This window comes from Syngnathus typhle, linkage group LG14, assembly GCF_033458585.1.
Source record: "Syngnathus typhle isolate RoL2023-S1 ecotype Sweden linkage group LG14, RoL_Styp_1.0, whole genome shotgun sequence".
In the NCBI taxonomy this organism is placed as follows: domain Eukaryota; kingdom Metazoa; phylum Chordata; class Actinopteri; order Syngnathiformes; family Syngnathidae; genus Syngnathus; species Syngnathus typhle.
Genome location: NC_083751.1, coordinates 1,781,146 through 1,802,112, shown reverse-complemented (window position 1 = coordinate 1,802,112; position 20,967 = coordinate 1,781,146). Strand labels below are relative to the sequence as shown.

The following is a 20,967-nucleotide window of genomic DNA, read 5'->3' as shown; positions in this document are numbered from 1 at the left end:
TTCAGAAATGCGAGGTTCATCAAAACCTCTAAATGAAGTTAGTCAATTGCTGCCATTAAATGAGCTAAAAATCAGCCAATAGCAACCTAACGTATCCACATAGACAATCTGAACATCTAGATTGGGTCGGCACCAAAGTTCAATGAACTTCACTAACTTCCCTGACCACCATAAGTGTTTCCAGTCACATTTGATCCAAGGGTTGTTTGAAGGTCCCTCCCTTCTTGTCCCACTTTTCTGTACGATGTGCCTGCCAACACTTCTGCGTCAGCCCCCTTGCCCCATGTCTCAAAAGACAAATATTTGTCCATGACTTGATGACATATTAGGTCCAACAAGTCCATTCATCCCTTTTGCAGTAACTCACTGGCGAGTCTTCCTCGTCGCACACTGTAGAAGATTCAGAGAATTAACATGGTGTAGGCATTTTAGTCATCCTATCCGTTTCGTCACTTTGTTCCAATTCGACAGGAGTTGTGACTTTGCGTAAAAAAAAAAAAAAATTAATACAAACATTTGCAAAAATAGTTTTAGCCTATATTTGAATAAACTACAAAGACATCATATTCGAATCCACCAGTTGAGGAACATCGTTTCTCCATGTGCAATGACTCGAAGGATTTCATCATCTAAAGTCCATATGGTCATGGTCTGATGAGTCCACATTTAAAAAAAAAATCATTGTGCCACATATTTGGAGGCTATGTGAGGAGAAAGCACAGGAAAGCCGGAGTTGAGATTCAAACCATAAATCAGACGCGCTAATCAGAAGACCAAGTGCTCCAAAGTATTTCCAACTCCTTAACTAGTTGTCTGTTATACAACTTGCATAGTTGCAAAACTACAACTGCTTACGTGCATTTACACTCCCGTCGTTTTTTTTTTTCCTCACTGCAACTCACCAGCTCCAACAACCGCACTCCATTGCCCAATGGCAGACCCTCCTCTTTTCCCTGCAACACACACACACATTCTGAACATACACATGCGCATACTTCATGTGTTTTTTTTTAAAGGCACACTGCGGCCATGTGCGTGGAAGGAGGAGACAAGTTGAGCGAGCCATAGAGGGGCAGAGAGAGGGAGGAGTGTGGTCCGTCAGCGAGTTCCGCTCACTTTAGATTTGAAACAAACCGCCTTGCTCTCGCTCTCGCCTTCTCCTCCCCAGCTCTTCGGAACCGCATGAAATCAGGGGGAATGGCTCATTAAAGCCAACACTTCCTTGGACTTTCTTTCTTCTTTGGACTTGAGGCATGCATCTGAAACAAACCGAGGAGGACTTTCCTCCATCTGTTCGTGCGTCAAAGGAAACCCGAAGTGGCGTGAGGGCAAAGGAAAGCGCACGCAAAAGTGGAGGAGTCGCGGAGTGGCCGCGAGAGGAGGAAGGGGACGATTAGCGGGCGATCCAGAAGGAAGGAAGGAAGGACGACTCAAAAGATGAGTTTGCCGACTAACGGTGTATACCTGGCCCCCTCGTTCCAGGAGCGCTACTTGAAAATGCGCCATGGGAATATCGGCGGTTCTCCGTGCGCTGTCAATAGACCCATCGATATCGTGCAGAAACGAAGACGGTAGGCAAGATGGGCACCGGAACTGCAAACCTTTGACAAAAGTTTGACACCCCATCCCAGTTCATTGATGATAGCATGCTTCATAAATCTGATTTTCAGTAAACAGGATGAAGTTCAGCATCCCTCAGGGATTTATTGGATTATTCAGTGCCAATATTGGGACTAAATTTAACAGAACAATTATATTGATTAATTTTGTGGTTGGCTTTAGACTATGCGAGATTGCCTTGTCAGTGAAACGTCTTACTACTGTTTTGAATTTTTAATCATTTCTTGCCATTTCCCCAATAGCCAGCAGACAGTTGTAGTTTTTTGTATCCAGAAAAAATAAAATATCCAATTGATAGCAGTTGTCATTCTTCCAGGCTGTAATAATTATCTTAAAGAAAAGTTGAAACGGGATCACTTTAGGAGGTTTCTTTTTCTCTTAAATATGCAAATTGAAACAAATCAGCGGAATCACTGCCCCTTCTTACTCTTTTCAAATAATATTTCGTGTATGCATCCAAATAGATGAGGGGAAGTCATTCCAATCCATTTTCTATGGCATATTAAATATCACAAGTTATGGATGTGCTTTTTGTATTGTGCAAGGCCATGTTCAGGGTGAAAGTTTTTTTTTTTTTTCAATAGCGATGCTGTATTGTTGCCAAGAAATCGTCAGTATTTCTCGTCTTCCTATCCAGCGAAGGAAGTCTGTCTTCTTTTCAGAACCTTTTGAGAGGGAAAAAGTCATTTTTATCCTGTGTGAGGAAAGAGGAGGATCAAAGTATGTTTAGGCTGTCCCGCTGCTAAAACGCCTTCGCGTAGACGTGGCTAATGATGCCAGTCGACCGACCGCATATGGGCCTGATGGATAAACCACATGTGCGTAATAACACTTTGAACATACAGTCCAGGAAGAGTGCGTACAGTAATTGACTGATGACTTTCACTGGTACGTTTAACATCAAAAGATGACGCACCTTCATCATATGACTTGAGCTTTTATATTTCATGCAAATATTTGATTGGGCTATGCAAATGCGCTCCACTTGACTATTGTGGCTTATCTCAGCTGTTTTGGACTCAGCATTCTTTTAATTGCAACGGTGACATTTCCAAATCGACTGGAAAAATAAGTGAGAGTGAGTGAGAAAGCCAGATAACCTTGCACACCCTGGATTTAGACAGGCGCACAATGACCATTGTATAAAATGGGAAAAAATATGGCGTAATGGACCAGTTGAACTTGCAGAAAGAAGTGTGGGCACCAAATCAGTTTAGTCGTTGGAGTTTGGATTATATTTATTTTATTATATTTGTATTATATTCTAATATTTTTATTATATATATATATATATATATATATATATATATATATATATATATATATATATATATATATATAATTATTTCTAAAATGATATATATTAAAAAATATATATTTTTAAACCATTATTGCTTTCTACAGACATCCTAAAATAATGACTAATGTGACCCCATACAATGTTTTTATTCAGAAGGCGTGGAAATGTCACGTGCAACACACACCGGTATCTCATGTCCTGTCCTGTCCGTCAATGAGCTGTGAACTTTGGTGGCCTCCCAGCGGGTTAACCAGCCCTTTGGGTCATCACATTGAGACATGACTCACAGTTTACTCATGTTAAGTCATCAGAGGTCTTTTTTTTTTTTTACTTATTAAAACACACTTTGCAAAGCTATTGCAAACATTTTTGAATAAAAAAAAAAAAAAAAATCTAATTACAAGCAGAGATTGTATAGCGTGCTGCAACGTAATGCGAAGAATTTGCTCCACATTTTCAATGATTGTAATTAACAATTCATTGTTTTTCTGCAGCCGGTCGGACGCTACTCATTTCAGGCTCGAACTGGTTGCTCATTGCCCAATTGACAAGGGCCCATATTGTGCCAAGAACAAACGTTTTGGTGATGAGGCATCAGTTGCGTGCCATGAAATGCATGAAAATTAGCTCGTTTCAATCACCCTTTGTGTTTTCATATTTGGTCTGAAGCAAAAGAACAATTTGAAACAAAAAAAGGAACCAATCTGGATTTTTTTTCCAGGCCCGTGCTGATTACAATATTTGTCCGAATAAAATTCTGATCACGGATTAACCTGTTATTTTATTTTAAACCTGTTAATAAATATAGAATGAATCAAATAAAATAAGCAAAAAATACATCAATAATATAAATAAAATTAATGTAAAAAAAATACACATATGTTGTTTTAAATAACTCAAATTGAGTTTTTTTTTAATTACTTGCTTATCAGTTAAAAAGAGTAAAACACCTCAAATGGCAGAGAAAGCTTTCGCAAAAACAGCCTCAATGTGTTTTTGCCCATCCCACTGTGAGCTTGAGGACCAGCTGCTCCTTAGCTACCTTTAGCTAATTAGAGGAAGAAGTGGCGCAATCGTGACTCTCTGTCCGACTCAATCACCGTATAACCAAAGACGCCAATTAGTCCTATATGAAGATGATTAGAGGAGAGCGCAGCGTAGCTTGTTAGCGGCCCAGGTGGAATCTGCGTGCGTGCGTCTTACGGCCTCAGCTAGCCCATCCAGTTTGTGTAGCAGTGTGATGTCAGGCTGTTCGATTTTTGGATCGATAACAGAGCCAAAAGTGGGCCTTGACCACTGGGTGGGTAATCACTGCCCTCTGTGACCGTGTGTGTGGATGTGTGTGTTTTGTGTGCTTTTCTGGCCCGGTGTGTGACTGTCCTTTCCAGCTTCTAATGATGTTCATACTGATCAGCCCACTGTATTGAATTCCGCGCCACTGGACGGACAGAGCTAATCACGACCCGTAGACTCCTTGATCGATATCTTGCTTCAGGGAAAAGTGAATCTGCCTTTGAGCTAGTGCACATGTTTCAATTGTGATTATATATGTTTTGGCAATTTTTTGGGGTAGTTATGCAATATCTTGATGTGTGGGGATCTCAAGCAAAGATCATATGTACCATATATATGTACTAAGTCGAACTGATGACCTGCCTTGAACGTGAGCTTGTCCTTCACTCGGCTATATTTAGACGTGTAGCTGTTCTGAGATCAGATGTTGATGTTGGACGGGGAATGTTTGTTTTGACAGTGGTCCACTTTGGTTGCTGAGGAGAGCAGTAGGCATCAGAGTATACTGTAATCATGTTTTATTGTTTTTTTTAAAAAAAGAAAAAAAGCTGAGGTTTTCTTTATTAAGGTGTTTTTAAGTAACCTTTCTTTTCTACCACTTGTCCTCATTTGAGTTGAGGGCCAGCTGACTTTGGGCGAGACACTCACTTATGAGTGAAATCCAAGATTTGTCACGCTTTTTGTCTTCTGCTGAGACGTACTGATGATGGCCAGCAGGGGGCGACATTGGCTTACTTCGATGTCATATTGTTACATGCAGTAAGTTGTTTCTCCATGTGCGACGTCATGAAGACATCAACACAGGGAAAAGGGAAGCAGAGTTAAAAATGGCCGCTGCTTCTTCCAAAGAAATTTCCAATTCTTTTTCCCATGCAAAGGCAACAAATGGTGTCACTCCACGCAGTGTTCCCTCATCTGTTTTGCCTTTCTCCTCCTCACCTCTTGCCTCCTTCCTGGTGTGATGTGTGAGGCCTCGCAGGCAATTCCCACGCTTCCAAAAAATGAAAACAGGAGGTAGCATGTGTTTGGATATGTAAGGCTTGACCTTTGACCCCAGTCCCGTGTCATTCCCCATCAAATAACATCTGGCCGTCAGTGTTCTTTTGGGCACGAGAGAATCTTACTTAAATCCCTCCGCCCCGGCCGGCCGGTTCCCATGAGCACATGACACACGCGTGACACTTTTTGTCATTTTCCATCCTGACATTGTGACTCTTAGCATACTTGTGCCTATTACATGACTGATTGAAGGTCTCCCTAGATTTAGGTTTTTTTACTTGGAAGTTTGGACTATTGCTAAAGTAAATTAAACCAAATCTGCGTTCATTTACCAGTTATTAGTCAAAGTTTGTTTTCAGTGGAAATTGGTCATTCTTTTCCATTTAAAATGAGTCAATAGTGAAATAAAAGGATGTCAACTGAGGGCAGACCGTGCAATGAAAGCTGCAAAATGGACATCCTGGGAACAAAGGCGGAAGGTTAGGATGTGGGTGTGAGAAAAGTTGAGTCGAACTGAATTAAAGAGCAAAAAGTCGGGGGGGGGGGGGTCGTCATTTGCGTCACACAACTGGAGAACAATGGTGAAGGTAGAAGACCACCAAGGTCATCTTGTTATGAATGCGGTGTAAGCGAATGAATAAGACGCCAGCCTGTCTCATTTTCTCTTTCCCTGCCTGTCTGCCTATTTAGTGGAAAGTTTGAATTGATGTTATGCTGACATTGTCAACGTCAATAACAAACGCCAACTATGGCACTTCACAGTGATGGAAAAAGTTCATCTCGATTTAATCTGCTACAGCAAGAAATATGCTGATCAGTCAACAAACACACTCCTTGCTTTAAATCTTTCTGATTTATTTTCTTTTATTTTAAACACATGCTGTAATGTAAGGGATTTTTGCTCAAATGATGCAGTACACCATTTTCACCAATAGTGGGCGCAACCGCTCTAGTATTACTCTTTGAACTCAGCAGAATAAAACCTTTACCTGTACTGAGTGAAAAATAAGGTGTCCCATTTAAAATATTATAAATCCCATTTCAAACTGCACCTAAACATGTATTTGCATCCGCTATTAAACTATAGGGCAAGAAATCCTCTCCAATGAATTGGTGAAGGGTATTTGGGGGAGCTACATACGTAAGTTCCCTCACAGCTGCCTCAGTTCCCCAGGCAGAGCTATTTATAGCTTCTGACGTCACTAGCCTCCTCTGATGGAGCCTCGTCACGGCCAGTTTCACTGAGCGGGCACGGGCGGGCGATGGGAGGGAGGGAGGGAAACCGGCCCGGGTTAGGTAGAGGGTATCATCATTGAGCTGCTTCAACCCCGCCCATCTTTGCTATGTCACACCAATGGGCTGCCAGATGATGTACCGCATCACTGTGCTGGATGCAGACTTCCTGAGCATCCCCCCCTCCTCCTCCACCTCTTCAATTCTCTCGCTGTGAATCAGGCTGGTTCATTGAGCCCCGAGTTGCATAATGGGCTAGCCATCTTCCATTTGTCAGCCGCAGCTATAAGGAGGAGTGCTTTAGACAGGCTGTGCTAAAAATAGACGCCAATAACCTTCAATTGCTTTGTGAGGGCACCTTTTTTTTTTCTTCTATTGATACAACCAGGCAAGAGAGGTGGCTTGGGGTGGCCTATTATTTAAAGATCAGGACAAATAGCCACATGAACTTCCAAGAAGATTCTCACACTGCGGTGTCTCAAAAATCTGACGTGATCATGCACTTCAGTGTGTCCTTGAGCAAGGCAGTGTTATTCTGGATTATTATATTATTTGATATATATTATATTAAAATAATGATTCATTCTATTATATGCTATACAGATACATGCTAGCTAGCGATGAACTTGAAAACAATTCCTGCAAATTGTGTTTTATATATTGTTTATCTTTTTTTCAGTTTTGATGTGGAAAATGGCCTTTCGGTGGGTCGCAGTCCTTTGGACTCCCAGACCAGCCCAGGCTCGGGTCTGGTCCTACAGTCCAATGCCCCCCACAGTCAACGGCGGGAGTCCTTCCTCTACCGCTCCGACTCCGATTATGACCTCTCGCCCAAAAGCATGTCACGCAACTCATCGACGGCCAGCGAATTGTGAGTACTTCATTAAGAAATGACATAAATGTGATATTTCATTTTAAAATACCGTAATTTTCGGACTATAAGTTGCACCGGAGTATAAGTCGCACCAGCCATAAAATGCCCAAAAAAGTGAGAATTTTTTTTTTTATATATATGTATATAAGTCGCTCCTGAGTATAAGTCGCCCCCCCACCCAAACTATGAAAAAAAAACGCAATTTATAGTCCGAAAATTACGGTAGTCAAATGAAGTTTGATATTCCCATTTGTGGCCTACTTTGCCCACCGATATATGCCGCTCCTTTTTTGAAGGGAGGAGGGATTGAAGCAATGGGAAGTCAGTTGGCTCACTCGGTGAGACAAAGCGTCAAGATTGCTGTGATCTAATTGCGTTGATCGGCCCGCTGCCCCCTTAGCGCTTTCTAAAATGCTCCTCTCTAACTAAATGCATCACCGCTGCAAAGTTTGTTGGACAACCAAAACAGTCCCGGCATGCGTGTGGAATATCGACATGTTCCTAAAATAATGGCAGAGGTCATCTTTTTTAATTTCTTTATTTTTTTAATCCAATTAAAGTGCAGTTTTCTATTTGCAGGCATGGAGAAGACATGATAGTCACCCCATTTGCACAGGTTGGTAGCATTTACACGTCACTACACACACATTTCATGATGTCAACAATTGAATGTGTAACAGAAGTTTGATTTCAATCTTTTTATTTTGGCCTGCGTCTTCGCTCTGTCTTTATCTCTTCAGATTCTCGCCAGCCTGCGAACAGTGAGAAGTAATTTTTCCGCTTTCACGCATCTGCAAGATCGTGCGGGAAACAAGTAAGAGCAAGGGAAAAAACCATTTTTTTTTCCTACCATATTGTCCTAAGTGGTGCTTGTTGCAGGTGGCCACCAAGCAGTAACCAGCCACCCCCATGTAAGCCATGTCACACAGGTCAGTACGATCACCAATATATGTGCTTTGATATCATAACCACATTTTCATATAAAAATGTTGAGCTAAAAAAAAATAAATAATAATAATCAAACCTGTCTTTTCAGAAGAGCCTTATCAGAAATTGGCAGTGGAGACTCTGGAGGAGCTGGACTGGTGTCTCGACCAGCTCGAGACACTTCAGACCAGACACTCGGTCAGCGAGATGGCGTCTAATAAGGTGAGACATTTTGCACAAAGAACAAAAGAATTTGAAAATTTAATTTTAGATTGAAAATGTGTTTGCAAATCTTTCTATTCGAATTTTCCTTGCATTATGCACAATGTTCCAAGTTCATGGAAATTTGGGTTTGTACAATAGCTTTTTTTTATTAGGGCATTTAACAGATCTAAGCCCAAGCCAACACTTGAGCTCATTTTCACAGAAAGAGTTAACCAGCAGTCCGCATCTTTCCTCCTCCATTTTTGAGTCAGCGAGTCAGCTTTCTTTCCTCTGCCCATCCTCTGAAAATAGCCAACCTGATTGGACAAAAAAGGGGAGCCCACACTGTCTGAGGCTGGGGGAGGGACAAATGCACAGTCCCTGCTTTTTAGGTTTCTCATTGATTGCGTGAAAGTAATCGAATAGGTCACAGCACATTTGCAATCATCTCCTTTCCTGACAACCACTGGATCTCCTTCAGGACTGTGGAAACTTATTCTCATTGTCACTTCTTTGGTTGTTGTTTTTTTCTTCCCCCCCAACCATCTCTGATGAGTGTAAGGCAACGCAGGGAACTGTTCAAATCTTTTTTTTTTTTTTTCTGCCCATTGGATTGGATTTTACGCAGAGAAATAGCAACATGCACGGAATGGCATGCTTGTGTTGGTTCTCCGGGCTTGCCGGAGACTCGGACGGGTGAGCACGCCTTGTTTACATCTGGATTTTGCAGCCTTTGCAGGCGGGGTGTGTGGAATACAGATGAGGAGGACAAGCTTGTTTGAGAGAGCAGACAACATATTGGCAATATTACATTTTGGATAGTATATTGAGTGTGCTGTTGAATGGACAAATAATAATTGTGTTCAAATCTGTGAGGCAAATAATAGCAATCTTGGCACAAACTACTGGATTCTTTTGACTGATTTCTTTTTTTTTGTGTGTCCACACAGTTTAAGAGGATGCTAAACCGAGAGCTGACTCAACTGTCAGAGACCAGTCGCTCAGGGAATCAGGTGTCGGAGTTCATTGCCAATACCTTCCTCGGTGAGTTTTCAAACAAAGCAGAAAGAAAATAACAACAAATGACGTTGGAATTTGAATCCAGGTTAAGAAATATAAATAAATTCATAAAATTATAAAAAAAAAAAGGTTGCAGTACTGAGAGCAGAAATCTCCACAAGTGTTCTTATAAACATTTTGATATTCATTTCATAAACAAGTAAAAAAAATAGGGCCCGAAATAATTCATCAACCAGCTGATTCAGCACTTTTTTAAATCAGAAAAAAATATTTTTTGCCACTTTTTTCTTTTTAGTGCATTACAAAATAAAATAACGGTACACTCCCGCCTCACCGAAAAGAAAACAAAAAAAACAACAAGTTTTGCAGCTTTTTCTCTTTCGTAAACAAATACTAAAGGACAAAGTATTGTCTTGTTGTTATAGTTGTGAGTGTAAGTGTGAAGGTACCCACAAATATTTGAGAAACATCTGCTTGTTCGTGCTTTTTTTGGTTGCGTCAAACTCTTACGCTCTATGAAATGTTTTAAATAATATTTCATTGGCTAGTCTTCACGAATGTGGGCATTCAGATTCTTCTCCGGTTTTCTCAATATGAATGGCTCGTCTATGAAATGGACCTACCGTAATTTTTGGACTATAAGTCGCGGTTTTTTTCATAGTTTGGGTGGGGGGGCGACTTATACTCAGGAGCGACTTATATACATATATATGTTTTTTTTCACTTTTTTGGGCATTTTATGGCTGGTGCGACTTATACTCCGGTGCGACTTATACTCCGAAAATTACGGTAAATAGAAGCAGATGTCTCCATTCAAAATGCAAGGCTGCTGTAAGAAGAATTGGAAATACGTAATTGGAACAGATGCGGCGTGGAATACGCGCAGAGATTGTTTCTCCACGAGAGCCGGGGGAGGAGAGGATGGCTTCTTAAGCGGACGAGGATTTTTTTCCCCTCCAGACAGCATTCCCGGACACGTTGCGTGGCGTTGTCGTAGCAACAAGGTGCAATATTATTCGAGGGCATGTTTCATCAGTAGAAGAATCAGTGGTGGCTAGGGAGGATGGCGCTTGAGCCCAATAAGGAGGTGACTGTCCTTCACGCGCTCTTTTGATATGGATGCCGTCGCCGCCGCCACGTCCAGCCTGGCTGGCTGTGCTCGGAGATGACCAGCATGGTTTCTGCTGTGAGAAAAAGAAGGCACCATGAGGGAGGTGAGTGGCGGGCGCCACACAGCGATGCCAGCACTCGGCTGACTGCATCCCAAAGGTGCCGTGTGTGTTTTGAGGCTCACGTTTGGGCATTATTCCGTGGAGCAGCAGGTCAATGCGCTTACGTGGATGGATTGGAAAGCTTGTTGCTCCTTCTCGATTCCAAATTGGCGCGAAGAATATTTTGCGGGATATTAAAAAAAATCAACAACCTGATGAGTCACTTTGAACAAACGTGCCTCTGGGGACAGCACCTCATGATGTGATGATTTTATCGATGATTTGACCAGGTTTTTGTCTGAACAGATAACAAGCTTCTTTGGAGGACAGAATCAAAAGACAAACTTTATTTTCTTTTAATTTTTTATTTGATTTTTCTTTTATTTTTTTCTTTTATTATTTTTATTTTCAGGCATTTTGTTGCTGAAGTAAAAACCCCGAGGAGAAACACATTTCTATTTAAAAATACTCTGTGACCCACATTTGAGGTGTGGTGTCAAAAATTATTTGACATGCTGGGCATCCTGTTTCATTTAAGAATTTACTTTTGCATACGTTCAGAAAATATAGACACAGTGGCAATTACAAACTAGTTTGGTTCTAAAATGGATGCTGTTCTCATTGCAGAAAAACAACATGATGTGGAGATTCTGTCTCCCCCGCCTAAGGAGAAGGAGAAGAAGAAGAAGAAGAGGCCCATGTCACAGATCATTGGTGTGAAAAAGGTCACACCGAGCCCCAGCGTTGTATCCACCTCCATCCCTCGTTTTGGAGTCACCACCCCACAGGAGAACCTGCTGGCCAGCGTGCGTCTACACACAAAAAAACAAAACACACACATACCACAACATGCATTATACTTGTCATGTTTGACTTCCTCAGGAGATTGAGGACCTTAACCGCTGGGGTCTGGATGTATTCAAGGTAGCGGAACACTCTGGAAACCGCCCTTTAACGGTCATCATGTTCTCCATCTTCCAGGTAGGGACATCTTTTCTCCAAACAAATTTTTCTTAATGAAGCTGCATCTACATCCAGTAGACCTCGGTGCTGGCCAGCGTGTTGCAGATGTTAAAGTTGTCCAATATGATCAACCTTCTCTCCCTCTCTTTGTATCCTACCAGGAGCGAGATCTGCTAAAAACATTCCGGATCCCAACGAACACATTCATCACCTTCATGATGACCTTAGAGGACCATTACCGTGCCGACGTAGCTTATCACAACAACATCCACGCGGCTGACGTTGTGCAATGCACACACGTGCTTCTATCGACACCGGCTCTGGAGGTGAACTAACTCTTCAGTCGTTTGGAATCCAAATAGTCCCGAGTCCGCCCTTTCCAATAGCGTGTGTTTGGTTGCAGTCTGTTTTCACAGATTTAGAAGTCATGGCCGTTTTGTTCGCCAGTGCCATTCACGACGTCGACCACCCCGGCGTCACAAACCAGTTCCTAATAAACACAAGTAGGTCTTCTTTGCGAGGTCTTACATCTGCCGTTCCCTTCTCACGGTTAATGAATATAACTTGGCGGAGTTTCCCAGTGACGTATTTGAAGCAGCCTCCACCATCTCCTTAACAGGTTCCGAGTTGGCGTTGATGTACAACGATGCCTCGGTGCTGGAGAACCATCACCTGGCTGTGGGCTTCAAACTGCTCCAAGGGGACGACTGCGACATCTTCCAGAACCTCAGCAAGAAACAGCGAGATTCCCTCCGCAAGATGGTGATCGACATGGTGAGGTTTCAAGCTAGGCTTAGGGTTTCAAACTAGGGTTAGGGTTTCAAACTAGTTCCAAGTTGAATGTATTTCCAATGAATACGATTGTAATGTGTCACCGCTGATTTTGTCACTAGGTGCTAGCCACAGATATGTCCAAACATATGAACTTCTTGGCGGACATGAAAACAATGGTGGAGACCAAGAAAGTGACCAGCTTGGGAGTTCTGCTGCTTGACAACTATTCCGATCGAATCCAGGTTAGAGCGCCTCCTGTTGACACAAAACGCCAAGAGACTATTGAAATGACTTGTCCGTTCATTTTGACAGCCCTCATTGTTTTTTAAAAAAAGGCCTTAGGTGCGCCTTATAGTCCGGAAAATACGGTAAATGTAAAACTCTTTGTGTCTTACTAACCACATTTGGAATGTCTTTCCTCCACCCAGGTTCTTCAGAACATGATCCACTGTGCCGATCTGAGCAACCCAACCAAGCCCCTCGAGCTTTACCGTCAGTGGACCGACCGCATCATGGTGGAATTCTTCACGCAGGGAGACAGGGAACGTGATAAGGGCATGGAGATCAGTCCCATGTGTGACAAACACAATGCCTCCATTGAAAAGAGCCAGGTAACCCTTCAAAGCACCACTTCAAATGTTTCTTGATAGACCCCGCCCCAAACTTGTCTCTTCTCTAGGTGGGCTTCATCGACTACGTCGTTCACCCTCTGTGGGAGACGTGGGGCGACTTGGTGCACCCTGACGCTCAGGACATCCTGGACACCCTGGAGGACAACAGAGAGTGGTACCAGAGCATGATCCCACGCAGCCCCTCACCTTCTAGTCCCGACGAGTCCCACGCTGAGCTCAGATCGGGAGGTCCCCCTTCGACAGGGGTCAGCGGGGACAAGTTCCAGTTCGACCTGACACTGGAGGAAGAAGAAGAGGTTGAGGAATTGGAGTCGGACCTAGAGAGTCCACTCGAGGATGAGCCACAGTTGGGGACGGAACGGCACCAGGACTCGTCCTCCCCTTCCACGTCCCCGGACCCGCGCAACAGGTACCGGCCTCCTTCGCCTCATTGCAGAGCCCCCACCCTCACAGGACCACGAACCTGACCGGCCAGGAGGGATATAACAGTAAAGACGACAGTGCCCCCTGGCTGCATGAAGGCACATAACACCCAGCACAACCTGCCCTCCTGAAAAGACAGTAGCGGGGCAGGCGGGCCGGCGGGCGGGCGGACCTACCAAGGAAGTCTGTAAGATCACCACAGTCCCTTTACACTGGAGACAGCCTCTCTGTAGACAGAGGGATGATAGCCCTCTTTTTAATTTCATATTTATGTATCGGCCTGTCTTTGGGTGCCTCCTAAGTCTTGATTGTTTTCCTCCTTGGTTGAGGAACGCCACTTGCACCGGAAAAAAAACAGTGACTCTCTCCCATAAGGAAAGGCAAAAGAAACGTCTTCCTCTCAAACTTTTTGGACGTGAGCAAACGAGTTGCCGTGTTATGATCACAGGGTCTTGGAAATGATTTTGCACCATTCGCGAAAATCTTATTTTCTTGTACTAATATGTCATCCTTTTTTTTCGAGGGCAAAAATATTTGGAAGTTGATATTTGAACTGTTGAGAAGCAGATGGACCTAAACCTCAGGGTATGAAGAGAAACACAAATGGAATGTAGCATGCATGTTGTGCATACATACTCTGCTCCTCGAGGGTCACTGTCTTGCCAATTCAAATAATAATTCGAATCATTCTCATCAGGCTCCTGCAGAGCATGCTGATGAGCTGATCGTTTGTGTGTTGGGGGGGGATATCTAAAACATGCAGGGTAGCGGCCCTCGAGGACACTTGTGTGCCCTAAAGTCATTCCCTGTTTGAATTTACCTCTGAACCATGCGACTGGAATTTGTCTAATCCCAGTTGAAACCCTTTAAATTAGCCACCTAGAGCAATCAAATGTCTATGGATGGATGGATGTGTGTGAAAAAAAATATATATATATTGCTATATATATTTTAGGAAACCATCTTGTAGCACATCAGATTGAGCACTGAAGACACCACCTGTAGTCTAATTGTTATCCTTTTTAAAAAAAAAAAAAAAATTGATTAATTTATATATCAGCCTTTATTTAAACCTGATTATTAATTTTCCATTGCTCATTCGGTGGTCATGTTTTCCCTCATCTTGTTTTGATTTGATCAGGGTGCCTCCAGTTGGCAGTAGCACTTTAGCATTTTTGTCGCTTAAGCACTTGGAATGTGTTAGAAAGGGCTTCAATGTAGGTCTGCTCAACATAAATAGAATACAAGGGAGGAAAGTAATCATTTGATTGATTTGGAATTTCATCCATTTTGATTGTAACAACAATGAGGTCATGTTAATGTCATCTAATTGCATGAGAAGAGCAAAAAGGCAAGGCTGCATTTCAATGTTTTTCCACCTACCATTGCCTTTTAAATACAGCCTGAATGTCAGTGACTTACAACTTTAAAAGTGACTCACTATAATGCTCCTGTTTTTTTTTTGTTTTTTTTGGAAGAAAATTAATGATTCTCTTTGTAAACTCAAAAGCATCAAGTTGCATCAAGATTTGATCAGACGATTTTATACTTTTGCAGTATGTTCAGGCATACTCATGATTTTTGCAAGTTCAGAAATTGCACGAAAATGAATGCGGCAAAATTCGTGATTCACTAACATTGAGTCACTGCCCAAAACATTTGGCATTAAACTTTTTTTTTTTTTTTAATTAATACATGATGTGTTCCAGCCTCCACATCTTAACTCATCAGAACCACAGTGCCTGCTTGTAAATGAAACATCAAGTCACCTCAATTGTTTATTATTTGCTTTAATCTTGTTTTAGTGGGCACTACACATGAATATACTGTAGACTCCTTAAGATTTGCAAGCATAATTGTTGAACAGAATAAGTCCATCACTTTATTTCCATTTTGCACACACACACACACACACACACACAAAAAGGCAGGAGCAGAGTTCAAATAACAAACCTCAAAATAATGAGTTTTTTTCTTATTTCTATTTTTTTTCTATTATTAAAAAAAAAAAAAGAAAACATTGACACCGTCTGGAGGTTAACCGCTTGACTGTAATAATGCTGTTCATGTTTAAAAAAAAAAAAAAAAAAGAAAAATATTTCAAACACCTGCCAGCCTACAATGCTAGCTTTTTACATTAAAGATTTTAAATAGATCATTTTATCAACACCATTGACTTATAGTGATAATTTTTACCACAAATAACTATTTAAAACGATTCATTTGGCACAATTTAGCAGTGCTCCGCTTTTCTAATCTGATAGCTGAGACTTGACAATGCGTACTTTGAAGACTTTTCGTGTCTTGTGTGTGTGTGTGTGTGTGTGTGTGTGTCCATTCTGTAGCTGAATGATTGTTGCCAACAGAGATTGGAAGTGAACCAGCACTACACACATTTAATTGCACTTCCTGGTCAGGCAGTAGTAGGAAACACTAGTCAAAAAGTATTTCATGACCATAGAAAGCATTATTGATCAGCCTTTTTTTTTTTTTTTCTTTCTGATCATGTGACTTTTTTTCACTGATCATGTGACTTAGGATGTTGGGCCACGGATGATAAAGGACCAACGTGCTGTTTTTGACTCACTCAAACCAAAGAGAACCACAGGATGTTGTAAATAGAAAGGCCAGTCACCAGAATTCATTCGTTTCATTAGAAAATAAAAATACAGCAAAGGTTGGCGAGTTAAACTCAGCACTATGGTTCTTTATATTCAAACACTAGCGCCGGAAATGATTAAATGTGTATTATTGCTCACTTCTTGTGTTGAGCTCACATTGGCATCATGTTAGTAATGTTGCTCAGCCTCATATCATGCAACTTTTTTAAATACTATTATTCATATGTGTCTGTTGGTGTGTGTGTGGGGGGGGAGTACTGTAAAAAGAAAAAAAGGGGAAGAACAGTTAATTGTATGTCATGTTGTAATCATATGTTAAGCCTCAAGATCAAAATATGTATACAGCTGATCTGCCACTCCGACATTTTGGAAAGAAAACCAAATGATTTTTCTGGATTTAAGGGTGTTCTGCAAATGCCAATAAAGTACAAAGAAATTCTTTTTTTTTTTTTTTTTTTTCATGATTGGCGCAGTCTCACAATGTTAGTATGACTCGCATGTTGCTTCCGACGTCCTCAGCAGAAACCTCTGTCAAGTCTCACCGGGGCTCCGTTGCAGGCTGGAGGCTTAACTCCCTGAAATCATACACAATCAAAATCAAGGTGCTGAAATTACGTCCAAACAAAAAAAAAAAAAATCTCACCGTATAAAGTTGGCAAACCAAATGGAAGAGCGAAGACATGGCCTTGTCTTCATACGCCTGAGTGTATTCCTGCCAAATATTTGGATCCATTTGGACTATTTCTTGACATCCTTCACAATCTTTGGACTTGATGACGTTTGTTTGTGTCTCTTACCCCATTGAAGGTGACCCAGGGGACGTGCGTGTGAGGAGGGCTCAGCGCTCTGGTCATGACCGCGTGAGTGTGCATCAGTCGACGGCCCAGACTTCCCTTAACGCAGGAATCCATGCTAACCCAGGAGACGGCGGGGGCGTGCATCTCAAGACACTACGACCACACACACACACACACACACGCACGCTGAAGAAAGCTAAAACTTTCACTTTTTTAATCCCACAAAGAAAGCAGTCACCGGCCGAGCTGCGCTGACAACATCGGCAGCGGATTCCATGCAGTAGATGGTCTGAAAAGCAGTGGGGCCACTCAAATGGAGAATGCAAGCCTGAGGGGAGGAGTAAAAGGTCAATTCAAATTATTCAAATATATTCTATGCATTTAACAATGTTTTGTTAAATAATTTAATACAAAATGATCACGATGATTAAATTACAATGACAAAAAAATCTGATCATTTGTCACAAAATAACTGCTATGAATATTTTATTTATTTTTTGATTCCTTTAACTTGTTAAATAAGTTGGTTATGATTAAATACATTTATAACATACAATTAAATTGATGAAACCTCAATCACGTTTCCATGACATTCTGGCTCCCCATGCTGGCAGGTGAAGGTAGTATTTCCCAACACCAGCTCCTGCAAGAAAAATTCGGGAGTCAAATGAATGAAATAATTTCCTTGTCACCAGGAAACGGACTGGCGCACCTTAGCGTTGCCGTACGGTACCAGCGTGACCTTCATGATGTCCTGCAGCATGGACCAGGTAGGGAAGAGCTGCTGACTGATGAACACTCTGCAGGCTGGACACAGACTCTGGTAGTAAAGCGTGACAGACACAGGAAGAGCTGGCTCCTTGGGACGGATGGCACTTAGTTCCATACACTGCTTCTGCACCTACAGTATTACAGAAGGACACAACAAACATGTTTTCATCACGAGTCATTCAATTAGATCTGATCAGAGCCAATTAGGCAAGCCAAAGCCACTAATGAATAACTTGGCCTTTTCAATTGACGTCAGATGTTTTCGGTATGTGGTAGGAAACTGGATTACCGATTACACAAGCGTGGGGGAGAAATTACACAAATTACACACGAGAAGGCTCGAGAGTTAAGTTTTGTTTGAAATGTTGTGCCAACCACCACAGATAAAAACATTCAGGTTGAAGTCTCTTTTTTTTTTTAACCAGAGCAGCCCATCTAGTCACATGCAGAAGTAATTCAGGCCTGAAAATATCTGAGGCATGACTCTCATTTTACAGATTGGCAACACCCCCTCCCAACCCAGAAATTTGGAGATGATCTAACTCAATTTTGGGTGTTTAAAAAAAAAATTGTAAGTAAGTAAGTAAGTAAATAAATAAGTAAATAAATAAGTAAGTAAATAAGTAAATAAATAAGTAAATAAATAAGTAAATAAATAAGTAAATAAGTAAATAAATAAGTAAATAAGTAAATAAATAAGTAAATAAATAAGTAAGTAAATACATACATAAATACATACATAAATACATACATAAATACATACATGAATACATACATGAATACATACATGAATACATACATGAATAAATAAAGGAAAGACATGCAGGATAAACATTGTACCTGAAAAAAGAAAGAAAGTTATTTCCCACTACTTCAAGATCCACTCTTAATAGTAGGTCAAACATTGCAATGAATCAAAAGTGTAATCGCCACACTCGCCTTGCATTCAACAGCGATCTCCAAGGAGCGACACCACTGAGACGGAGGATAGCGACAAGACGGTTTAGGATGAGATGAAGCCGCGCTCCAAACATGCCAGAGGATGACCATAAGAGCTGCAAGCTTCATGTCTGCAGATCAAAAAGAGAAAACAAGACAGAAAGATGGAAGAGAAAGTGGACGGAGTACGCTCCACACCGAAGAGGACAACCGAACAAACCCAACTAACAACTGACTAGTGTTGGCTCGTGAGTGAACGATGAGTTCAAAAGAACGAATCTTTTCAGTGAACCTAAAAAATTTCGGTTCATATGACTTCAACCAGTAGGTGTCGGTAATGGCCATTGAAGCTGGTGCCACCTCGCCGTAAAACAAAACGAAGAACAAAAATGACGTCACTTCCCGTTCACGAACGAGTCGTGAATTGCATTTCCTGTTCACCAACCAACGAACGAATCTGTGCGTGAACAAATGAGTGAGTGATCCGCATTTCCAGTTCATCGCGAGAACGGATCAGTGAGGGAATGAATCGTGACTTTCCCGTTGTTCGCGAACGAGCCAATAGGTCAACTGCCTTCCTTCCCCCCGTGCATCAACGGATCAGTCAGTGAACGTGTTGCGTCTCCCTCCTGGCGTGGACTATGTAAGCCAGAATGTGGATTTACGATTTGCCAAGGAAAGAAAGAACCACCCACTTCTTTTATGCGCGTTTTCTCCAAGCTAACGGCTAACTTTATTGCATTGCATGAAGGGATGCGCCGTTATGCAACAACGGGGAGATGATGCTTCTCTTTGGGTCATCTTGATTTTATAACACTTAGTAGTTTTTAAATCACGTGTATGCATATAAACGCCTAAATATTGTTATCCAATATAGCCACTGCAATTTCACATTGGATTTCTGGTTTGATTTTTTTTTTTAAACAAACATTTATGTTAAAACTTGTCTGGTGTTTTATTCCTTGTTTCTTTATTCGCCAATTAAAACATAAAAATCAGACATTTTGTTAACTGCTTTATGACTATGTGAAGGTACACCTCATGGACACTTCAATAGGTACACTACACGAAGTAAAAATTAAATAAGTAAAGGGTTAAAGCGCGCCCCACTATTTGAGAAGCACTGGCCTAGGTGACTGATTCACAATTTGGTTTTGTCTGATATCAGAGATTAAATAAAGAAAACCAACTGGCTGATTGATTTGTTTTAATTGAGAGGGAAAAAAACCAGCAAAAGCATTTCACTAGCTGACCAGGAGATGGCGACAGCGTGGCATCTGAAGACCATGGATTGTTTGTTCTGCTATAGCCTAGGTGACTGATTCACAATTTGGTTTTGTCTGATATCAGATATTAAATATAGAAAACCAACTGGCTGATTGATTTGTTTTAATTGAGAGGGAAAAAAAACAGCAAAAGCATTTCACTAGCTGACCAGGAGATGGCGACAGCGTGGCATCTGAAGACCATGGATTGTTTGTTCTGCTATAGCCTAGGTGACTGATTCACAATTTGGTTTTGTCTGATATCAGATATTAAATAAAGAAAGCCAACTGGCTGATTGATTTGTTTTAATTGAGAGGGAAAAAAAACAGCAAAAGCATTTCACTAGCTGACCAGGAGATGGCGACAACGTGGCATCTGAAGACCATGGATTGTTTGTTCTGCTATAGCCTAGGTGACTGATTCACAATTTGGTTTTGTCTGATAATAGATATTAAATAAAGAAAACCAACTGGCTAATTGATTTGTTTTAATTGAGAGAAAAAAAAACATCAGCAAAAGCATTTCACTAACTGACCAGGAGATGGCGACAGCGCGGCATCTGAAGACCATGGATCGTTCTGCTATGCCGGTTTAAAAAAAAAAAAAAAAAAAAAAAACGTAATTAGCTAGGGGTCAAAGGTCAAAGTTTACGGTTCAAAGTTCACCCAGGGGTCAAAGGTCGGTTCAAAGTTCACGGGGTCATGTGCACATTTTCGATTTTTAACTAGAGCTGAAAGTTCAGGGTTCAAAGGTCACCCAGGGGTCACCACGGGGTCACCACGGGGTCACCACGGGGTCACCGCGGGGCCACGGGGTCACCACGGGGTCACCGCGGGTTCAAAGTTCAGGGTTCACTTTTTTTTTTTTTTTTTAGGTTAACCTTTATTTAACCCAGTGCTTCTCAATTAATTTCTGTTACGCCCCCCCCTAGCAAGAAGAAAACTATTCGCGCCCCCCCCTCCCCACCGTGACTATCCTAACTTGTCTTGTAAGTCGTAAAATGTTGCACTGTCGCAAACGTGACAGAAGTAACAATGAGAGCGCCACTGCCCCCTGCTGTAGTAAACGCGCAATTACACTTTATTCTAGTACTGCCAAAA

At 41.6% G+C, this 20,967-nt stretch overlaps 2 protein-coding genes across 8 annotated transcripts in view; one reads left to right on the top strand and one right to left on the bottom strand.

Annotated features, from left to right (window-relative positions):
* pde4cb (phosphodiesterase 4C, cAMP-specific b) overlaps nucleotides 1-18,731 on the top strand; it is a 33,929-nt gene extending 15,198 nt beyond the window's left edge. For 4 of the 7 annotated variants that reach the window (XM_061297271.1, XM_061297275.1, XM_061297274.1 and 1 more), the window contains 14 exons: nucleotides 7,125-7,316; nucleotides 7,899-7,935; nucleotides 8,060-8,133; nucleotides 8,199-8,248; nucleotides 8,356-8,468; nucleotides 9,401-9,494; nucleotides 11,309-11,487; nucleotides 11,564-11,662; nucleotides 11,806-11,970; nucleotides 12,048-12,147; nucleotides 12,264-12,418; nucleotides 12,538-12,660; nucleotides 12,847-13,029; nucleotides 13,098-16,533. In XM_061297271.1, coding sequence (XP_061153255.1) covers nucleotides 7,125-7,316; nucleotides 7,899-7,935; nucleotides 8,060-8,133; nucleotides 8,199-8,248; nucleotides 8,356-8,468; nucleotides 9,401-9,494; nucleotides 11,309-11,487; nucleotides 11,564-11,662; nucleotides 11,806-11,970; nucleotides 12,048-12,147; nucleotides 12,264-12,418; nucleotides 12,538-12,660; nucleotides 12,847-13,029; nucleotides 13,098-13,517 — 1,984 coding nt within the window. In that variant the 3' untranslated portion in view covers nucleotides 13,518-16,533. Of the gene's footprint in view, nucleotides 1-1,022; nucleotides 1,572-7,124; nucleotides 7,317-7,898; nucleotides 7,936-8,059; nucleotides 8,134-8,198; nucleotides 8,249-8,355; nucleotides 8,469-9,400; nucleotides 9,495-11,308; nucleotides 11,488-11,563; nucleotides 11,663-11,805; nucleotides 11,971-12,047; nucleotides 12,148-12,263; nucleotides 12,419-12,537; nucleotides 12,661-12,846; nucleotides 13,030-13,097; nucleotides 16,534-16,901; nucleotides 17,239-17,586; nucleotides 17,662-18,615 lie in introns of those variants that run through there. The other 3 variants (XM_061297273.1, XM_061297276.1, XM_061297272.1) reach the window with 3 other exon arrangements.
* Nucleotides 15,778-18,736, bottom strand: LOC133166895 (gamma-interferon-inducible lysosomal thiol reductase-like). The gene is made up of 7 exons (XM_061297284.1): nucleotides 18,602-18,736; nucleotides 17,604-17,792; nucleotides 17,463-17,534; nucleotides 17,130-17,219; nucleotides 16,892-17,044; nucleotides 16,738-16,806; nucleotides 15,778-16,669 (listed from the first exon to the last, which is right to left on the bottom strand). Exons 1-7 carry the CDS (start codon nucleotides 18,728-18,730, stop codon nucleotides 16,610-16,612), a joined length of 762 nt encoding a protein of 253 aa, XP_061153268.1. The 5' UTR covers nucleotides 18,731-18,736; the 3' UTR covers nucleotides 15,778-16,609.
* Nucleotides 18,737-20,967: the final 2,231 nt, after the last annotated feature.